This window comes from Ammodytes marinus, assembly GCF_949987685.1.
Source record: "Ammodytes marinus genome assembly, chromosome: 2".
NCBI lineage: Eukaryota > Metazoa > Chordata > Actinopteri > Uranoscopiformes > Ammodytidae > Ammodytes > Ammodytes marinus.
Genome location: NC_137231.1, coordinates 20,455,750 through 20,477,515, shown reverse-complemented (window position 1 = coordinate 20,477,515; position 21,766 = coordinate 20,455,750). Strand labels below are relative to the sequence as shown.

The following is a 21,766-nucleotide window of genomic DNA, read 5'->3' as shown; positions in this document are numbered from 1 at the left end:
TCTGTCATAAATTACCTTTAACAGCAAACGAAACCATCAGTGCAAAGAAAGACGTTTTTAGACACCCAGTCCGATTTTCGGTTTGCGCATGCAGGCTCTATGGTCACATATTCGTATTGGTCGCAGATTTCAGTGTAGCGCAGCAACGCGATTTGAGAAGCCTATCCCTCCAGGTGAGGGAAGGGGAGCGGGAGCCTTGTTTGAGACAGTTATTTGTCATCATAATGACTGATAACGGGGCTGAACCATCAAAAAAAAAAAGAAAATGCAATGAAGAAAAGCTAAAAGGGAGAGTGATAGACGGGGGAGGGGGGTGGGGCGTTGCCAAGCAACGTGTACACAATTTCACGAGAGTGAACTAGACTGCAGTGTTTACTCCTAAATGAATGAGCGGTACTCAAACAAAGTTTACTTTGCTTCACCATCATCAGATGACCATTATTCGTCTGAAATAGTAATTAACAACATAAACACATTACCTCATCGTGATCCATACTAATTGCCGTCCCTCGCTTTCTGTGAGGATACGGAATCTTTCAGCTCCGTGAGAGTAGGCTAGTTAGGTGACACTGCATCAACTCATTGCTATCAGGTGTGTGTGGCACTGACTGGCATTAGTTGATGCAGTGTCTCTAACCACTCACAGAGCCGAAAAGAGTCCGTGCCCTCACACCTTCAACACACGGACATGTCAATATAGTGCATGTATGCACTATATTGCGTCCTAATCATTTGACACTCGCACGGCAAGCACGCGCTAGAAAACAGCTTTACGACAGCTGGCGTCGTAAAAATACTACCGCTTTTGTCCAAAGGGGCCGCCAACTGACAAAGTTACTCGTAGTGGCTTTAATGTGGTGATTTGTGTGTCAGTTCCTTGATTTTAAAAAGAAAACCCATCCATCAGCTAGACGCGCTTATTGTGTATAACTAGTCATGTATATGGTGTGTATAGCTAGTAGGAAAGGGACTGGAGCTGACCCCAGTTGACATTGGGTGAGAGTCTGGGTAGACCCTGGGCAGGTCGCCAGTCAACTGCAGGGTTGGAACATATACAGACCAATCATTCATGCTCTCATTCACACCTAGGGGGAATTTAGAGTCACCAGTTAACCTAACCTGCATGTCTTTATAGGGAACAGGAGCACCCACAGAACATGCCCTCTCCACACAGTAAGGCCACAGCCAGCCGGTAAGTTTCAAGAGCATGCAGGTCCTTCTTGCTGTGAGACGTCAATCCTAATTACAAATTCAATGATTCATCATGTCTGGTGGGAGACAATTGATCTACAGTGTTATTAGATACGAGCCAAGCCTTCCAACAAGTCAGAGCTGCAGTTTCGGAAAACCCAAAAGCCTGATACATGATGAAGAGAAAACAACCATTTTCTTCCTGGAAAAAAACATGAACTATCTTATTTTTAACAATGTAGCTATAGGAATATCCTTGGTTTTTAAAAATTATGATTACACACACACACACACACACACACACACACACACACAAATGCTTGCAATCAATAACCCAAACAGCAGGCCCCTCTGACCTAATCATCATCATCATCATCATCATCATCATTTCCACCACACCCATGGAGCTCCATCATTTCCTCTGCTGAACCTAACTTCACCCTGAAACTTCTCTCCATGTGAACCACAACTAGCTTGAACACACATTATGGGGAATGTTTTAAAATTTAGTGTTTTAGGCATTTTGTATTGTTTATCATCTGCTCACTGCATATCTCCCAGGCTAGGCAGCATGGTGCACAGCATGCAACTCTCCATTTAATCACATGGCATGAACACTGGTGGAGCAATACGTTTAAATGGCCTTTAAGTGCCAGGATGACCATGTGATCAGAATGATAAACACTATGGGGTTAAATCGAGCACAGTTTTAATTCCAGTTCGACCCAACATCATTAAGTGAAATGCGTCTGCTGTTTCCACGTGATATTTGCTATTAGCAAAGAAGACATGTGAGGTGGATGAGGCAGCGTTAGTCTACCTGGATGCTGCAGGAGATCTCGGAGTCGTCCAGTAACCGGATCGTGCAAGTGATCTCCTGTTCCAAGGAACGGATGCTTGGGCTGCGAAACCGGAGCATTTTCATCCTCCTGTCGGTTCTGTTTCAGCTCCGCATGTCAGCGGTTCCACTGGTGGACCAGGCGCACACGTACAGGCTATAGTCTACACATACATGGAGGACAAGCCGCATACGCAGGCATGCATGTAAGCTATACGCCCTTCGGTAGGGTCTTCTGTCACCGCTTTGTGACGCCCTTGGGGAATTAATGGGTAGATGATGGAGAGATGGATGGATAAGAGAATGGATGGATACAACAGGGCGGGAGGGAGGAGAGCTTGCATCCGTCTCAAGTCTTCCCACCACTGATGGATATTCAAGAGGAGGGATAGCTTTTCTCTCTCTCTCTCTCTCTCTCTCTCTCTCTCTCTCTCTCTCTCTCTCTCTCTCTCTCTCTCTCTCTCTCTCTCTCTCTCAGGCTCAACCCCACTTGTTTCTTTTTCTCGCTCCAAATTTCAACATGAACCTCAATATTGCAATGATCGATCCCACGTGTGTGGTGTCGAATAAACTAATGCATGTAGGCCTAATCACCCGCCCTTTGAATTTTGAAATAATTTTTGACAAATCATGGCCTAATCCAGAAAAATCTAAATTTAGCTTTCTAATTTCTTATTGTGGGCGATTGATAAAACTATAGCCTAATGCTTAAATGTACAGTTCCCCACGTATGTATATAGTAAACTGAAACCTTGCATGGTTCGACATGTGACCTGTGACACATTTTTCATTTCATTTAACTTTTATTTATACTCGAGATGAGCATGTCAGTGGAGCGGGTCTGATAAAGCCCATCTGAAATTTGCAACAAATGAGTAAATTAGCAAATTAGTAGGCTATTAGGCCTACACCTTATAGGCGATCGAACCATGTGGCCAGAAACACAAAGAAGCTGCGGACGGTCCAAATTTGGTAGGAAACTTTTACCCTTTTATTAGGTCCTGCATGGTTTTACCAAATATAGTATATACAATGGGTTTATAGGTTTATATACTATCTATGGTTTTACCCATGGACCTATTATAAGAGTTTTTCACCAAGCTGTCTCTTTAAATGCGAACATCGGCCACGTGCGTACTGCGTCATTACGTAGGATATACTTTAGATACGGATACAACCCTTCTCAAACAACCCGCGGCGATGGTACAAAGTCTGTAACGGGGTAGTCATGGGATTGTACTACTTCTTTCGAACTTGATTTATTGAGTGTTTTCGTATTTCGTATACCACCAGCAATGTTCTCTTAGTCAGCGGTCGAAACAAATGGTATTAGCCTACCAGCATACTCTTTAGAATACATTCACACCTGTTCAGGGGTTTTCAAATAGCCTACTGAACATCTCAGCAGCTACCAGTTTATGTTAACGGTAGGCAAGGTAACATGAGCAGTACCATCGCCATATTTCTGTGGTGCAGGTGTTCAAATAGCCTGGCAACCTTTTTAATCTCTTTTCTGAACCACTTCCAGATTGAAGAAAAATACCTGCATGAAGATCCACAGACAGGATGATCTACATAGTAATGGGAGTCTCCGGCTGTGGAAAGTATGTAGGACATGTACATTTTCATTTAGGACAGCTGCTTTACAAGGTGCCAAGCACATACCCCAGCTGATCTATGCAATGTCAGAAAAGAGTGACGATTGCTCATCCCAGGTTTCTCAACTGAAATTGCTTATTTAATGTCTCCAAAATTAAAACAATAAATAATAATATTTCTATAACACCAGCACAGTTACCAAAACCTCACAACTTGTGAGCTGGAATTAGTTTTGTGCATCTTGCTTGAATTCTTTTTTCTTAATGATCAATATAGGCCTATAGTTGCAGGTTCATTTTTGCCATATTTAGTAGACAATCAATATATTGCCTACTAACTGTCGCTCTAAATGACAGCATGTCTATGACAATAAAGTATTGGCTTCAACCGGTAGATCATCAGTGTTTTTGTATAATTTTCATTATTATTATTGCAAAGTATTAATGTTCCACCTGTTCTACCTTGCTCTTTTTCTTATACAGAAGCTCTTTAGGGGCCCTCCTATCAGAAAAGGTGTATACACACACACACACAGTCACACCTCCATCATGTATCTGCTCACAGTATGATGCAACACTCACTCTTCCATATATCCACTCATCAGCTGGGCTGGCCCCTGCATGAAGGGGACACCTTCCACCCACATGAGAACATTGAGAAGATGGCTCGTGGTGAACCATTAACAGACCAGGTCAGTGTGTGTGTGTGGGGGGGAGTTTCTTCTGCCACAAGTGGCTGGAGAGCGCTTCACTAGAGCAGCCAATGGAAGGCTAACTGAGCTTTTCATCACAGTCCTAAAATTCAGTTGAGGTATTTATTTTCACTTTGATCAGTACCGGTATTTATCTTTTCCTCGTCCGTGCTGACTTTCAAAATAAAGAGAGGCATCCAAACAATTGACTGGCTACCTGCCAAAGTTGAGTTTACACGCTTGCAGGCACAGCAGCCCCTGCCAACATTTGGCAGCAGCGCAATGTTCGCAGTGTTTGGTGGCTGATGATAACCTCCCACTCAGAAATCTGCTTTGAACGATGGGTAGAACATTTTACTGACAGTTTATCTAAAAAATACTCCGACGTTGGCAGTTTGAGAATGAATGATGAAGTGAAGCAGGATTGTAAACTTGGGATTACTGTCGGGCTGTGACAGTATTTGCGTACGCAGGTTGAGGTTGGCATAACCAAACACCATGAGAGGATGCGATTTGTCTAATTTAGGTTCAGCTCTTCCTTTTTTTAAAACATGACTCCAGTTCAGTTGTTATACATATTTTATGTCTGATTACTGTCTTTCTGCTGCCATGTTTGTTTGCTTGATCTTTTTTTGATTCCCCTGATTGGTTCTTTAAAATGACTTGTGAGTTAAATCCATTTAACAGAAACTATTGGCAGTGTGAGTTCGGACTTGGAATAATCAGATTAAATATCAGAGTACTATCAGAACTTCATGTAGTTAGAACTTACTGTAGCTTATGTAGTTTAGTTTTTGATTTACATTTTTTATTGTCTTCTTTAAGATATATTTTTTATTTTTCATGTTGTCATGTGTTGCAGCAGACAGCCATTATAACAACAACCCACTACACATCACCAGCTCCGCTCCGCACCAAACTTCATACACAGTTGTCATGAACATAGCAGAGCAGATAAAGCTTCTCTTAGGACTTGGTAGAGACCAAACACAAAGCTAAAAGAGAGTTCATGTTGGACCTTCATTCTCAAACTCAAACATGACTTTAACGAATGGTAATGTTGCTCTGTCACTGTTGAAAGACCAAATAATAACTTTAAAGGTGGTGTTGTTCTCCCCAGGACAGGTTACCTTGGCTTCTTAAACTACATGAAGAGATTGAGAGGTAAGAATAAACAAAACGTTGTGTGCCACAGTCACATAATGAAAAGACACCTTTGGGATGACAGAAATGGAGTAGAAGACGATGGGTTTAGATAGCGAGAGGGAGCCGAACAGGGAGGTAAAGATATGCAGGCGTGAAATTTGTCACAAAGAAGATCAAAAATATCAAAGATGGTCTTGAAAATGGAGAGGAAAAGCAGAGAGCAAGGAATGGGGGAGCGTGAAGACAGATTAAATAACTTGAGTGTGAGAGAAGAGGGAGGGGCGGATTTAAAAGTATGCCATCGCTTTCTGTGACATCAAAGACTTTCCTTTTAACTCATCCGCAGTCAGTCACACTTATTTTTTCCTCTATCAGCTCATCCTTGTGTCCTGTCTTTTCTCTTCACCTCCTTCTTCTATTTAACTGTTTGTGACTTTGTTTAGTTCACTGCTGCTCCTCAACACCTATGTGCAGGGTTCGTACAGATGCTTGAAAGTCTGGAAAATGCTTGATTTTCAATCGAGTGTTTTCAAGGTTTGAAATGTGCTTGAAATCTGAACACTGTGCTGGAAAATGCTGGATTTTCTCTTTATTGACCAGTGTCGTAATTCATCAAATTCTTTCATTTTTTTATTCTGTAAATTAAAAAAAAAATCTGTCGCTATGTTTTCTTCGCCGCCGTCTTGTATGCACGAGTGCAGTTGCTCCCCGTGTTTTCTTTCCTGGGACACGCGCCACACCTGGCGATCGCTCCAGGAATTATCCAGAACCACGAGTCGCTGCTCATGGACCTATTGCTCCCGATACTTCCATATCAGATATCCGTTTCCATTTGGTTATGACGAGGCCCTAATAACCGACAGGCATAGGCTACTGTACGGTCTGCAAAAAGTACCTCCAGCTGTACACAATGGGGGAATCGGCACTTAAAGTTCCTGCCAAAGGTAAATCAGTTGAGAATTTTTTTTCGTTAAAACGTATCGGACTATGTCACTCTGGTTGACTGTTCAATCATGTTCTTCTTTGCAAGTTACACCAAATCCCGAGTTTGTATGTGTAATTGACTTGTTGATACAAATAAATAGCATGCTAAATTGATGCTCAACACCGTTAGCAATTAGCTGACCAGCTAGTTTTCAATAATGTATTGCTCCAAATTCATGTTGTTAGCTAGATAACGTAAGCTTGGGGGTTACTTCATTGTAACGTGATGTTACACTCATGCGAGGAAATTGAGACCTCCGCGAACGTTTGGAAACAGTTTAGAGACTCCCTCGCGACTGCAGTCTCCAACTTGTCGCAAACTGTCGCAGCCCAGTGAGATACGGGCTTAACAGACATGAGTGCCGTGACTTCCTCTTTCTGAACGCGCATTAACGTTACACTTTGATGTGCACTGTGCATTCGAAGCGTGAGGCGAGCTCCCTCCCTGCACCTTCTCTATGTGTGTTGATAGCGTGCCAAGTTTCCGCTGATAAGAATTGTGTCCCCGCCGGCCGGTGAGCGCGCAATCGCGCATGCATCAAACATAACGCTTCAATTTCACTCAAGTAAATTCAGAAGTTCTTTGGATCGTTTTGTACATTGTTTTTGGTACATTTGTTTGAAAATTAGGTTTGCAAAGTTATTAATGGCTCATCCGCCAATAAAAATGCTTTTATTCTTCTGTGTAATTAACTGTATCCTATGTATTGCACATTTATAGCACTTTTCATAACACAAATTAAGGTAGTATAGAGGAGGGAGCCTACTAAAATAAAATATCTGGGTTGGTCCCCAGATGTTTTTATTTTAGTAGGTTGGTTTGCATTGGTGTTGAACTGTTCCCTACTTGTTTTCTTCTTTGAATAAAGCCTAATGCTGCTAGTAAAATACCACCAGCCACTCAACCCTCAATAGTAGACATGATATAGAATAATTACCTTTATTACAGTTTAACCAAATGTTTTAACAATAGGCTACAGGAGATATTTGAAAGCACTACACATGCATTGTAGGCTATTCAATTAAATTTGTGTCAGCGGAACCGTGAATGTTCTCCTTTTTTTCATTAAAATGAATGCAGAAAAGGCACACTTTGCTTCATAAAAATTCACCAGAATGCAGGAAATTAAGTGTTTAATGCTCAAAGATTTTTGGGGGGGACCCCCAGACCTCCACTTCTAATGTGTCCACACCCAATGTTTACTTAAAACTTGTCCTACGACTTTGCAATTCATGAATTAGTTTATTTTAATAAGATTTTTGATGTTTTATCACATTTTCCAATTGTCTTTATTTCTGATTTATTATAAACAATATGTGAACTTGCAGGACACTAGCAAAAATAATTGGCTGGGAGAGAGGACACTGCAGCAGCACTGATATAGAGTGACAATATGCTCCATCTCATGTGATATTGCTCAAGTATAGTCATGTTGTTATTAACCTGATAGATGGTCATTTTTGGCATATGAACTAAACTGATAAAGGTCTCCTTAGGGCCATACTGCAATTTGGTGATTGTCCATACACATTATATTATGAACACTCCCATTTTACAGATAAGGCAATGTATGAAATCATGAGCATTTATTTATATACTGTATATATTTAAAGCTTCGGCTTCCTTGAAAAAGTTGACATTGTATCTTGAAAGTGCTGGAAAAGTGCTTGAATTTTACTCTTATAGGCCTTTCACACCGCCGCAAAATCGGCGCTAGTTCTGGGCTTGTTCGGAGTTAGAGCCAGTGTTTTGGTTTCACACCGCCAGAGAGCCTGCTCCGGGCCGTAAAAACCGGGGGAACTCATACCCCAGGATTGAGCAGGGTTTGATAAGAACTGCTTGCGCGAACGGCTGGGGGAGGGATTATCCTGACCAACCAGAGCAACTCAAACCTCATGCCCGCCATATTTAAAAACACCGCTACTACGAGACGTAAACATAACATAATTACCGAACGTAGCGATCAAATTGACCGGCGATAATACGCTGTATGGGTCCTGTTTGCTTAAGAAAGCAAAGCGAGAGCCAACAAGTGTAAAAATAAGACGTATTCGCCGCTGTTGTTGTGCTTAAAGCTAGCGGTAGCTTTAGCGTTAGCCACAAGAGCAGCGGCGTCGGGTGACGTACACACACGTTTACAGTGACGTCATGACGTTGCTCTCTTGCCGGCTCCATGGCTGTCTCCGGTCGATGTGAAACCAACCGGTTCATAACTGGGATAAGGCTGTAACCAGTTTTGAACTGACCCCAACACCAGCCTGGAACTGACTCTTGGTTCATTTTGGTGTGAAAGGCCTATTAAAAAGCTGTACGAACCCTGTATGTGCTTTTGTTTGTTTGTTTCATCTCATCCCAGACAAAGGTGTTCAGGCACCAATGCTGTGGTGGTGTGCTCCGCCCTGAATCGCCTGTACAGACAGATCCTGCTCCATGGCTCCAAAGCCCTGGCTCCCTCTTATGGTCCGGGCCAAGAAGGTATCCTGCCTCCTGCCTCTCCCGATGTCTTCTTTGTCTTCTTGCAGGGTGACTACGATCTCCTTCACCAGAGGATGGTGGCCCGGAGGGGACATTACATGAAAGCAGAGCTGCTGCGTTCACAGTTTGATGTCTTGGAGCCTCCGTCGGACGAAGAGAACGTGTTGCGACTGGACATCAGGAGGGGCGTCCCTGATTTGGCCGTGGAGGTCGAGAAGCACGCCATCAACTTAAAGTCGTCACCTACACATTAACTGCCGCAGCAGATCAAAAGAAAGGCCTGAAGGCATCATATTGTGGAGTGTGTTCAGTTTCTAGCAACACTATTGGCATGTTTTTGGAGGGATTACAATACTGTTGCAAAATCTTTTAGATTGGATTACCGTGAAATTTGCAATAGATATTCATGGTTCCTACAGTATAAATTCTAACTTTAGTTATTCAATTAAATAACTATAAACTCCCTTACCTTTCATCTAGCGCCATCATCAGGTCAAAACTTTATTTTTACCTATTGACACTAATGCCATTCCTATCATCCTTAGCTGCAAATTATGTGAAGTGATAATTAGTAAATGTAAACATGCTGCAAAAAGAGTACGGATATAATGTAAACCTCAGCACAATGCACTGTCATTGTAAGCACGCAAATGACTGCTCAAGCTGCTAGTAGAGCTATAGACTTTTAATCTTGTTTTGATCCGTAGGCCATATTTTGTTCATATCTTAGTGAAGCTGAGATATAAAGCATTGTTTCAGTTGTGCAGTAGTGGGTGGTTTGCTTAATCTACTCGGTAGTATTGATCATTTATGATCTTCAAAACTTCAGCTAGTTAACCTTGAACATTTTCAAACAAACCATTCTAGTAAATGCTGCAGGTTATTTGATATTATAATGGCTTTTACTGGGACCATTAGGTTTTTTATGAGATATGAACCTCAAACTGGCTGCAACGAAGAAAAAAACATTGATGTTCATGCGAGCAGTCAAACATTGTGTGGCTTTTATATCTTTATGAACTTGTGAAGAGGAATGTGTTAATTTTGTTAACATTTGCACAGTGAAGATTCCATGTTTCCAAGTCAATCTACTTGCAGTTATGATGAACATGCCATGAGAAATCTTTTCTTACATTTTATAAGATTTTAAACAGAAAAACAACCTGACCATGCAAAACAAATGTACTTTGTAATTAGATAAATGTCTAATCCTAAGATTTTTATTTTGTTTTGAAATGATTTTAAAAGTTTGCATCACTTAATATGCAAGTTTCTTTTCTGATTTATTGATTTGGTCAATAAATTATCAATGAAATTTGTTTAATTTTTTTTTCTTTTAAATCTCATTTGATCTATCACACCAGCTTTCATAACCTGGCAAATGTACCAACTAGTCTTTAAAGTACAATCTATACTGAACATGATCAAATAAAACATTCAACCACTTTCTGCAAAACACTGCTATGAGGCAGTTTTACCTCCTTTTTACAATCCGTTTGTGCCACATTGACAGTCAGATCAGGTCAAGGCTGTGTGGCCTGATTCGCATCTTCCAAAAACACACACACACAACAGCCCCCCCCCCCCCCCCCCCCCCCCCAACACACACACACTCTCCTCAGAATACAAATCTCCACTCAGCACTGTAGAGCCGTTTTTGTGGTGTGACTCATCCCCAAACATCAACCAGAATATTTTAGGAGCTTCTAATCCAGAAAAAAAAACCTTGGCTACTCTCATATCTCACACATCCAGACGAAGAGGGCACATACACACACACACTACTTGAGATTTAAACCCCCTCAGTCTGGCAGCAACGGACAAACACACACAGGTTGTCAAGTGGATTGCATACATACATCTGATGTTGGGATATGTGTTGTGTTAATCCACAAGGTCTATATGAGTGGGGACACAAAAGCACAGTATAATGCTGGAAAACAGACAGAAACACACACACACACCTAAGATGCACTTAAATATCTTTAAATCATCATTGGCTATTAATTATAGTTTATATAAATAAATAACACATACATTGTCTGTATGTCCCGTTTGATTGCTGAGCTAATTTAAGGGTCATAATTTACACTATAGGTAAATAATATGAGGAAAGTAATCAGAGAAAACCCCCACATTTTAAACAGCTATGTCAGGCTCGAAAGGAAACTATTTAGGTGCTTTACTATACGAACCAAAACAGCTCAAGTTACTCATGAAGTGTAACTGCCCTCTAGTGTTCATGCACAGACCATCACTACAAAATAACTTCTTAAAAAGTCAGATTTTAAATATTAGTATAACATTAGATCAATATAGTTACCTTAATATAATGAATGACTATGTTTTCAATCAATCACAGATAGCAGACCAGTTTGTGTCCGACTTGTCTTTATTGAGACATGATGCTTGTGATCACTGCACCAACTCTGAGTACAAATTGTGTTGTACGGGCAAATATAATTGTTATCGGCTTTGGACTCAAATCCAGTTTTCCATGCCTTATAGGATTTTCTTTTCTCCTGGGAGAGTGTGTTGAGAAGATAAACAGTGCAAATCAGACTTACTGTGACACGTTGAGACAAACATTGACATTCAAGTTTTGCAACAGGTCAATACCTGCACTTTGAATACATCTTTTGGAGCCATGAATACCAGAACAAATACAAACTTTATAATAATCTGGTACGCCGGATATTTGTAAACGGTGGTGTACAAGACGTTTGAGCAGCAAGGGAGGGGTGGGAACAGCACACAATTGCTACAAGTTTTCAGTATGGGAGGTGGATTTATGTTCCTGTATGGCCCTTTTTTGTTTTTACCTGAATATTAAGTCCCACTGTGAAGGGACAAACAGGAAGGAAAAAAATCTTCCTACTACGTATACATGTGTTTTTTCAGTTCAGTCCTTTTTAAATGTATTTGGCCCAATATCACAATCAAAAACTTCCCTAGATCTTTACAGCATATGACACCCACTAGCCTTACATCCACGGAAAAACTGCATATGATGAAGTGTAAATTGTACTAGGTAAGGATGAATGTTGTGAATATATTTGACTTCTGCAGACAGAGGTTAGAGTGAGATATTAAGCAATACAAAGGGCAATATCAATATGGCTTATCATGTTTTTTTTTGTAAAGCACTTGATATTTTATATATATTATAATTATATAGTTGACAGTATTATTATTAAAGTATGTTATAATAATATATATGCGCACGGATCAGCCTGTGTGTGTGTGTGTGTGTGTGTGTGTGTGTGTGTGTGTGTGTGTGTTAAATTTTGCCCAGTCTTTAGGATTGTTAGATGCCTAAGACCTGTTTTTAAGGGTCAGGAGGTTATTATTAGGTTTAGGTTTGAGTTAGTGTGAGGATTGAGGATTGTGTATGTGTGTGTATCAGAGAGTGAGCAGATGTTGTATAGTAGTGGTGAGGTCTCCTCCTGTGCTGATGAGGGCCTGGAGGTTTGCCTGTCGGTCTCTGAAGCCCATTGAGCTCAGCTGCTCCATCTCCTCCTGGAACTCCTCCTCACCATGGACCTGGCAGCACATGACATGACAGGAGACCAAACAATGTGACCAAACTACCAGTTGCCTAATTTCCTTCACTCTTTTTAAATAAATAAGAAAAAGTAAAGAACCAGATGAATGGAGTGTCTGGAGATCATGAAGTCTGTTTGGTTAGATAAAGCAAAAAATTTCAGTTTTGTCATAATGAAGGTACAATAAGGGAACACTGATACCCCACAATTGCTGTTAGCCAGTGCCTGTAGCATCTGTTGGACAAACTGCTGCTGCTGCTCCAGCTCTGTCACCGAGGCAACTTGAGGACCACCTTCTGATTGGACGTTAAGGACAGAGGAGTCAGACGCTGGCTCAGGGGCAGCATCAACACTGGCTCCAATGTTTACGAGTCCAGCCCTGCAAGACAGACCTGTGGTGATTAAATTCCCCTTTAAAGCACTTTGGACAAAAATAAATACGGATTCTAGCCAGAAACTTAAGAAATGCGAATATTCTTCAGGTTGGAGTGGTTGTACTCACGTGGGTATCAGAGCAGGAGCCTCTTGAGCCAGAGTCTGTAGGGCCTGTTGGATCTGTAGCAAAGCCTCCATGGCTCTGGGGTTAAGCATGGCCGACAGAAGCTCTGCACTCTGCATCTACATATTTATTATTGATCATTAATGAGACAGATATTAATCATAAACAATACACACTGGAGTGGGGTTTATTTTGTACATTCACTTACACAATAAACATATGTTTTAAGGGAAATAAGGTTAGGTATTTGGGATATAAGCTTATTTTTTTTAAATGAGTTTCAAATATAAGATGGATGTATCTTTTTGCCTCATAATGCTGCTGAATGTTTCCTAGTTATGAGGTGTGTTTAATAGTGAGGAGAGTAAACCCACCTGCTGCAGGAGGAGAGGGATCTGGGGCCTGTTTCAGGTAGCTGGTTTTACATACTCTGGGTTTAATCCTGCGCTCTGAGTTGGTAAACTCAGAGCGCAGGGTTGATAAGCAACTCTGGGTTTTCGGTTTCAGAACAGTGGATCAGCGTTGGGTTAATCAACTCTGAGCGTGTTCACTCTGGGTGGAGCGTGTGCATAAAAGCCATCGTCAATGGATCGCTGATAACATGATTCACCATGGAAACAGAAGAAACAAATGATTGATCCTCCCACTTCTCCACTTCTCAAAAGAGAAAAAAAGAAATCCCCGCTCCTCCCACTAGAGTTAGAAATATTAACGAATGAGTTTATGGTAGCCTATGGAGAAGAATTAACGGGATATTGTCTCATAACTCTGATCTAATCTCCTCGGCAATTCAGAAAAAAACAGAGCAAACATTTTTTGTCAAGATAATCATTTCGCTTCCGTATGAGAAGCCATAGTCTATCTTAAAAAGTTACGCATATCAGCTGTAAAGTAATAAAGCTGGCGCGGCACAGCATTACTGACAGTGCCTAAAGCCTACTGTGCAGTAAACAGAACAGACTGTCGCTTCTTTTAAATGGGGAGTGAAATACATTAACGTCAAGACACATTAGGTGACAGTTTCCATTGAAGAGCCTGATTGATTTATTACCAGATCCATTTTCCTCAAGTGATCACAGTTTAAATTATTATATCATTTTTATATTCATATTAGGCTATTTAACGAGGCTTGTCTGTGACTTTAGGATCGCACAAGTGAACTACAACGATCGCGTGCAGCCGCAGCGTTACATGAATCCACCTGACATAAATCTGTTCAGTGGCACAGACGTTAAAAAACATACAATAGGCTACAAATAGGTTTATTAATCTGAATGTAGAGCATGTCACGATGTGTAAGGTGGCCGCCTATATGAACGGACCGAGGGCTGAGAACAAGGCTACTGATCAGATAAATGATTGGTCAAACGTAAAATCATCAGGAAATGATAAAAACATCCCGATGGAGATTTCTATAGAGTGATTTTGCTTCAAACTGTACAGGGACGCGTGTGTCAGGGCCCACTCACACTAGTGCCACGGCCCCGTGCCAAAGCTCATTAGCATACTAAAGTCTAGAACGTTTGGCTAGTGTGACCACGCCAACTGTATTCCAGCACGGAACAGCCCCTTGGCCACGGCACACCTGGGAGAGGTGTGCCGTGGCCAAAGTACAGATGCTAATGAGATGACACGCGCACAAGCAAGCGCACAGGCGGCGTTCCTGACGTGAATTTATTAAGGATGCATTGTCCGTTAACGTCCGCTGCCTTACTAGTCGGCACCAGAATTGCCCACCACTTGGACTTGTAGCTATAATGTGTGAGAATTAACGTGTGTGTAGGCCTAGGTGTGGGCTAATAAAAGAGGGAGAGAGCTAATTAGGTCGGCTCAGAAAGCAAAGCAAAAATGTTTTCGTGTTTACTCACGTTCGTCAGATGATTTTTTTTCTTTTTCCTCCCGTCAGCTGTCATAACTGCATTTACGCATGGCGGTGGAGACGCACCCAAAACAACACACCGCGACCCGGTGATAAGGAAACAGTAGCCTACGCTAAGGTTTAACAAGAAACTTTATAAAGACACTTAAAAAAACGATCTCTGCCCATACAAAAAGTTCTGACTTGGATTTGATGGAGCGATCGATGTGTACAAAACCATCCGGATACATAGCCTATGGTCTGATGACGGGCCGTTATATTAATAATAAACAGCGTGCTGCACAAATATGAGACTGTCCACCGCGACCTATTACGTCAAGGCTACATTAAAAAAAACAATAGATTAAGGATTCTCGTTGCTCTAATGTGGAAGTGGAATATTTGATGCAAATTTGGCCGGATGAAAATATTCACAAACAGTCGTATAGCCTACAAGTAGACTACGCTCCAAATCCTAAACGCGCACGGTGCAAGTATGCCCAGGCCACGAGCAGTGTGAGCACGGGCCTGCGGGGGGAGTGGGGAGGGGGGGGAATCGTGCTGAATCGTGCTGAGCACGGAACAGGCAAACGGCACTAGTGTGAGTGCGCCCTCAGTGACACTCTTTCTTCAGTCGGAGCTGCAGCGTAAAGTGAAAACAAACTCAGGGTAGGTCTAACCACCTATCCAGCAGGTTAGACCCACGGCGTATGTTGCCGCAGTAACTGACTCTCGGTTGCACTGAACCTGCTACCTGAAACGGAAAACCCAGAGTTTCCACCAACTCAGAGCGAACAAACTCTGGGTTGCCTCAAAACCAGCTACCTGAAACAGGCCCCTGCTGTCTCATCTGCTGCTGCAGCTGAGGATTTCCTGAGAACAAAGGGTGGCTCAGCAGCATCTGAAACAGAATGAAAATGAGATACTTATCGGCAGTAAACCCACTGTAGGATTTGTGTGAAGAGATTATGGGGATATGTTAACAAGAAGAGGGGGATTTTAGCCTGGTTCCACAACGAATTTCAGCCTATATGGATTGCCTAGCAATTCAGATGCTGTGCTAATAAAACTACCAAAATAACTTCAAGGGTCATGTGTTCCATACAATACATGCTTAAACTTGCATCCACCAATAGAATGTGTATGCGTCACCTCAGTGATTCTTGAGAAGTGGGACAAAACATGGTGCAATGTTGAAAAAATAAAAACTATGTTTAGGCAAATTAAATGACATGTATTTATCCAACAAGCTACTGAGCTAAGCTTTGACACAACCTCCCAGCTTTTGTCCTTTTTATCAAAATGGGCTTTTTAGCTTGCCATTCCTTATTTTGTGTCAACACTGTCATACACCAAAAACACAAATTAATTTTCCCTCAATTTATGCTAGACCCATGAGATGTATAGTGATCACAAATATTCACCAAGACTGACAGAGGCCACAAACAATATTTTCAAAATGTATATGAATATACATTTTTTATATTAATTTTCCTCTATGTTCTTCAGTTGAACTGTGTAATAGAATTTTTTATTTAAAATTAACAGCAATCAAGATTCTCATGTTAGGTGACTGGTTAGATTTTCCCATATGACCAACCATTCCTCAACAACTAAGAAATATCATTATGCAATATTATCAAAATAATATAAATCTGACGGAGTTGACACATATCTGATGGAGTTGACAGGTATATCTGACGGAGCTTATAAGCATATCTTATGGATTTGACATATCTGACGGTGGTGACAAAAACCCAGATGTAGTCATTTTAACCATCAGTAATCAATAACAGTGATCTTATAACAGCATATTATTGGTTGAGCGTTAATTCAAGATTCACATTAAAGTCTTTCAATCAGCCTTGCTCTAACCGACTCATACCGAATCGCCTCAATTTGTATTTCATCCTGTACTTTTTTAAGAATCATCCATGAAAAAAGAAGATTGTGAGAGTTTCGATAAATACATTATTAGAAAAACTCAACCCTATTTCTATATTTAATAAAATTATAATTACTTGAAAACCACCCAAATATCACCACCGTCAGACAGGAAATCTGACTGAGTTGACATCTGACGGTGTTGACATATTTAACGTTTCTTAAACAAAACAAATGGAGTTTATCTAGAACCCATTTGGTTTTTCTCTTGATGCTAGGTGCTAGTATGAACTGCTTCAGGAAAATAAAATGATCGAAACATTTCAAATAACTCCTTCAGAATTTGTAAGTCGGTGTTGACATATGATGGTTGTGACGCAGGACTTCCAAGATTCGTAATGTTAAATATTCTAAAACTACAACACTTACAACACACTGTTTTGGACGTCATATATTTGACATAATAATGATACAATTCAATTTAAGGGGATAATTGTACTCCAGACATTCTATTCTTAATCCCTAATAACGTCTACAATTTTAAACATTTTTGCTTTTAAACATAACATCAGTTAATATTGGAAGACGGCCTTTTGTCCCGCTTCTCAAGAATCACTGACCTGTGCTGCCAAGTCAGGGTTCTGGCTGAGGCAGTTCAGGAGACTGGTGACATAAGGTCCAGACAGGATGCTCTCTATCAGACCGGGGCTGGACGTGATTTCCTCAAGCAGTGACTGCAAGCCTGAAGAGAGAGGGAGCAGGCCACGGATACAATATGAAGAGAAGCAGCGAGAAAATGCACACGTACTGTATAGTTATAGTTTCGCCAATTAAAACTGAAAACCTGTTTCTTTTTTTTTGGAGCTTTCTAAGAGATCATGCGTGGTTGTAGGTTTTTCCAGACTGGTTTGATTGCCACACTCATGTATGGGCTTGCAATTCTACTTTTTTTTATCTCAGTGTGGTTAAGCTGTACTGTAATGAATTTGTATTTTCGTGCCTGCAGTAACAGTGCTCTGATGGTTTGTATCAGCTCCGGGCATGGCACTCAGTTCTCTGAGAGGATCCGTGGATTGACTGGAGAGGGCGGGAGTTTGCTCGCGTTCTCTTTCACTTTGCTGTTGACTCCCTGTTGATGCCGTCACCACCGCGGGGGCTCCAATCTGGCTCTGAACGAGTATAAAGACAAGACGCCACAAACAACACATCACAAACACAATAATAGTTTGACTTTATCTGAATAGATCAGGAAATATCATTTCCAACCGTGTACCCGGGATCGCTTGAGTCTTTTGGTGTCAGTCCTCTGCAGGCCTTCAGAATCACCAGTAATGGATTCTGGGTTGTCCTGCTCTGTCTGCAAGTTGTTCAATGCTTCATCTTCATTACGCTTCATCACTTCCTCTGTCAGTTCAGGGTTCCTGACGAGCTCCAGCACCTCGAAAGGGAAGAAATAGCAAGAAGATACTGAACATATGGAACACACTAGTGCACATGTAGGCTACACAGTATAATCACGGCACACTCGGGACAATGCGTTGGCACACTGAAACAGTCAGTTTCACTCACAGCAAATACGTACACACCCTTGCACACTTCTTTTTATTCCCACCTGTGTGATGACATCTGAGTTTTTCAGCATATCTCCCACCTCAGGGTCTGTCTGCAGGAGCTGCTGAATTTGAGGGTTGGACAAAATGAGCTGTCTGGTGATTTGAGGACTGGAGTTAGAGAGGGTGTTCTGCACCAAGGGGCTTCCCAGGACACCACGCATCATCGCTGGATCAGCCAGCAGCTGGCTCTCCATCTGGCGCTGGAGCCCAGGGAAGAAGCCCGTCCCGCTGTTTGACAGACCAAGACTGTCTAGAGCTTCCACTATGGAAAACACATTCGATGAAAAAGAACCGGTGTATGTCAAATGAACTGGAGAGACAAGTAAGATGGGAGACGCAGTGAAAACCAAGATAGAAAAGGGACGTGAAGAATGAAGACCGGAAAATACTGTGATGTGAGAAAAACGAGAAAAGTGAGAAAATAACAGGAGGGGAGGAGAGCTCATGTGCTCTGTAGTTCTTACCCAGGCAGAGGGGAGAGGCTGGAGGGGGAGTGAAGTTATCCATGTTAGGACCAAGGTCGGCTGTGAGCTCTGACTGGACCACCTCTGCTGCTGGATCACTGGTGGCAGCAGCAGACGAAGGCTGAAGCCTGAGAAGGATGGACTGAATCTAAATCCAGTTTCACTACCATCGTTAACAACTGTCTGTGTTCTTGTAGGTAGAGGTGTTGGGCTTAGGTCTAAAACACTATTTTATTGTGCTAGTACAAAATGCCATTTCTCTACCAGCATGTCTCACAGGACTTAAAGATAATTATGTACACCTTCTAATTAATCTACTATCACTATACAACATGTTGCATTTCTATATTTAGCAGAGCTTCCTTTTCCAACTAAGTAAAATTACTCCAGCCTACTGTACAACACACATTTGGAATATTTGGAACCTTGTTAGCTTTAGCAACCAGTTATTTTTCAAGTTGCAATTATTCATACCCACCCTGTCCAATTAATACCACATATCTGTACATCTGTTGATTCTGAATTTGAATGTTTATAATGAACTGATAGATTGAATGTTCATTCAAGGGTTGAGGAAATTCTTGGACTTCTTCAAACTAAATAAATTACTTTTAGATACCCGTTTCTGGCAGGACAGTGATGCTACAAACATATGATGACCTTATACAGTAGAATATGATAAACATCTACAGCAGTAATGCAAAACACACATGAATGAAGCAGTACTATATAAACAATTTGTATTTTTTACTTTTCATTCCTTAGTATATTTTGCATAGGCTTCTTTACATATTTGTATTATGAATGCTAGAATAGTGTGGTTGTGCTTCTTTTACAAAATAAAATATGTATCTTCCACTGTACTAAGTTCTCAGTCCTCCTTGATATGCTGTATGAGGCATACCAAGACACACAGTTACCATTTCCATAGCATATGATGTAGGCTATAGAGGCCTATTTCAGTAAATTAATTAGGACATAGGCTATAGGCTCTAATGTTTGTGCTGTGCACCTATGTCCAAATAAGTCAATTCCACATGTTTCCATGGTGTACCTTTGGACCATGCAGAGGCTGACCAAGCCGTCCTGTGCTTTAAGATGACTCAGGAGATCTGAATCTCTGAGGACCCGGCTGGAGTGGATCAGCACCAGCCTTTCCTCCAGGACTCCCATGCGCTCTGCTAGACCACATTTTAGCTGCACAGACACCAAACCATCACACTTTAGCATCGTTTTTTAGACATCAACCTGCAGTTTAAAAGCGATACCAAGACACCTGTTTTAACGCAGAAAGCAACCCAACACAGAAGTTGACACCCAAAATCTCCTGACCTCTCTGGCGGTGCAGCCTCTTCGGACGGTGAAGTATTTGCTTTCCGTGAGACTTTTGACGGCAACGTGGATCGTTTCAGACCTCCGAGCTCTCGGTTCATCTTTCACTGAGTCTGACATATCAGTCATCCAGGGGCAGACGATGAAGATGAGTGGACCTGGAGAGAAGCGCACTGTCACGGGGCGCGTCTGTCCCAGTGACTCGGCAGAAAGTTGTGAGGCTGTGCGTCAGCTCTGACTTACACTTCTGCGCAGAGTGGTGTGCATTTAAATCCTGCACCTACAGTATCTCACAAAAGTGAGTACACCCCTCACATTTCTTCAAATATTTCATTATATCTTTCCATGCGACAACACTGAATAAATTACACTTTGATGCAATGTCAAGTAGTCAGTGTACAGCTTGTATAACAGTGTAAATTTACTGTCCCCTCAAAATAACTCGACACACAGCCATTAATGTCTAAACTGTTGGCAACAAAAGTGAGTACACCCCTAAGAAAAAATGTCCAAATTGGGCCCAAAGTGTCAATATTTTGTTTTGCCATCATTATTTTCTAGCACTGCCTTAACCCTCTTGGGCATGTAGTTCACTAGAGCTTCACAGGTTGCAACTGGAACCCTCTTCTACCCATTCATGACGACATCAAGGAGCTGGTGGATATTAGAGTCCTTGCGCTCCTCCATCTCCCATTTGAGGATGCCCCAAAGATGCTCAATAGGGTTTAAGACTGGAGACATGCTTGGCCAGTCCATAACCTTTACCCTCAGCTTCTTTAGCAAGCCAGTGGTCGTTCGGAGGGGTGTTTGGGGTCGTTATCATGTTGCAGTACTGCCCTGCGGCCCAGTTTATGAAGGGAGGGGACCATGCTCTGCTTCAGTATGTCACAGTACATGTTAGAATTCAATGAACTGTAGATCCCCCGTGCTGGCAGCACTCATGCAGCCCCAGACCATGACACTCCAACCACCATGCTTGACTCTAGGCAAGACACACTTGTCTTTGTACTCCTCACCTGGTTGCCGCTCCACACTCTTAACACCATCTGAACCAAATAAATGTATTTTGGTCTCATCAGACCACAGGACATGGTTGCAGTAATCCATGTCCGTAGTCTGTTTGTCTTCAGCAAACTTTTTGTGGGGTTTCTTTTGCATCATCTTTAGAATAGGCTTCCTTCTGGGATGACATGCAGACCAGTATGATGCAGAGTGTGGCGTATGGTCTGAGCACTGACATGTTGACCCCCCACCCCTTCAAGCCCTTCAGCAATGCTGGCAGCACTCATACGTCTATTTTCCAAAGCCAACCTCTGTGTACGACGCTGACCACGTGCACTCAACCTTCGTAAACTGGGCCGCAGGGTGGTATTGCAACATGATAACGACCCCAAACACACCTCCAAGACGACCAGTGGCTTGCTAAAAAAGCTGAGGGTAAAGGTTATGGCCTGGCCAAGCATGTATCCAGACCTAAACCCTATTGAGCATCTTTGGGGCATCCTCAAACAGAAGGTGGAGGAGCGCAAGGTCTTTAATATCCACCAGCTCTGTGATGCTGTCATAAATGGGTGGAAGAGGGTTCCAGTTGCAACCTGTGAAGCTCTAGTGAACGACATGCCCAAGAGGGTTAAGGCAGTGCTGGA

General features: G+C 41.9%; 3 protein-coding genes across 4 annotated transcripts in view; 1 reads left to right on the top strand and 2 right to left on the bottom strand.

Moving 5' to 3' along the window:
- The window catches only part of frmd3 (FERM domain containing 3), a gene marked incomplete at both ends in the record, with an annotated part of 44,488 nt that extends 42,372 nt beyond the window's left edge, over positions 1 to 2,116 (bottom strand). The window contains one exon of the mRNA XM_080051873.1: positions 2,012 to 2,116. Coding sequence (XP_079907999.1) covers positions 2,012 to 2,116 — 105 coding nt within the window. The remainder of the gene's footprint in view (positions 1 to 2,011) is intronic.
- A 1,104-nt stretch (positions 2,117 to 3,220) lies between these two features.
- On the top strand, positions 3,221 to 10,307 carry LOC307259953 (putative gluconokinase). Of its 2 annotated transcripts, none has more exons than XM_080040048.1 (6): positions 3,221 to 3,456; positions 3,558 to 3,633; positions 4,111 to 4,141; positions 4,233 to 4,319; positions 5,440 to 5,483; positions 8,807 to 10,307. In XM_080040048.1, the coding sequence occupies exons 2-6, from the start codon at positions 3,596 to 3,598 to the stop codon at positions 9,177 to 9,179; spliced, it is 573 nt and encodes a 190-aa protein (XP_079896174.1). In that variant the 5' UTR covers positions 3,221 to 3,456; positions 3,558 to 3,595; the 3' UTR covers positions 9,180 to 10,307. The 2 variants fall into 2 exon arrangements, with proteins under 2 accessions (XP_079896174.1, XP_079896173.1); XM_080040047.1 differs by having other exon boundaries at positions 3,221 to 3,465.
- A 2,020-nt stretch (positions 10,308 to 12,327) lies between these two features.
- On the bottom strand, positions 12,328 to 20,240 carry LOC307256343 (ubiquilin-1-like; the record flags this gene model as incomplete). Its single annotated transcript, XM_080035267.1, has 11 exons — positions 12,328 to 12,468; positions 12,672 to 12,849; positions 12,973 to 13,088; positions 15,660 to 15,728; positions 17,332 to 17,453; positions 17,712 to 17,880; positions 17,985 to 18,149; positions 18,324 to 18,586; positions 18,789 to 18,916; positions 19,843 to 19,985; positions 20,121 to 20,240. 11 exons carry the CDS (start codon positions 20,238 to 20,240, stop codon positions 12,328 to 12,330), a joined length of 1,614 nt encoding a protein of 537 aa, XP_079891393.1.
- Positions 20,241 to 21,766: the final 1,526 nt, after the last annotated feature.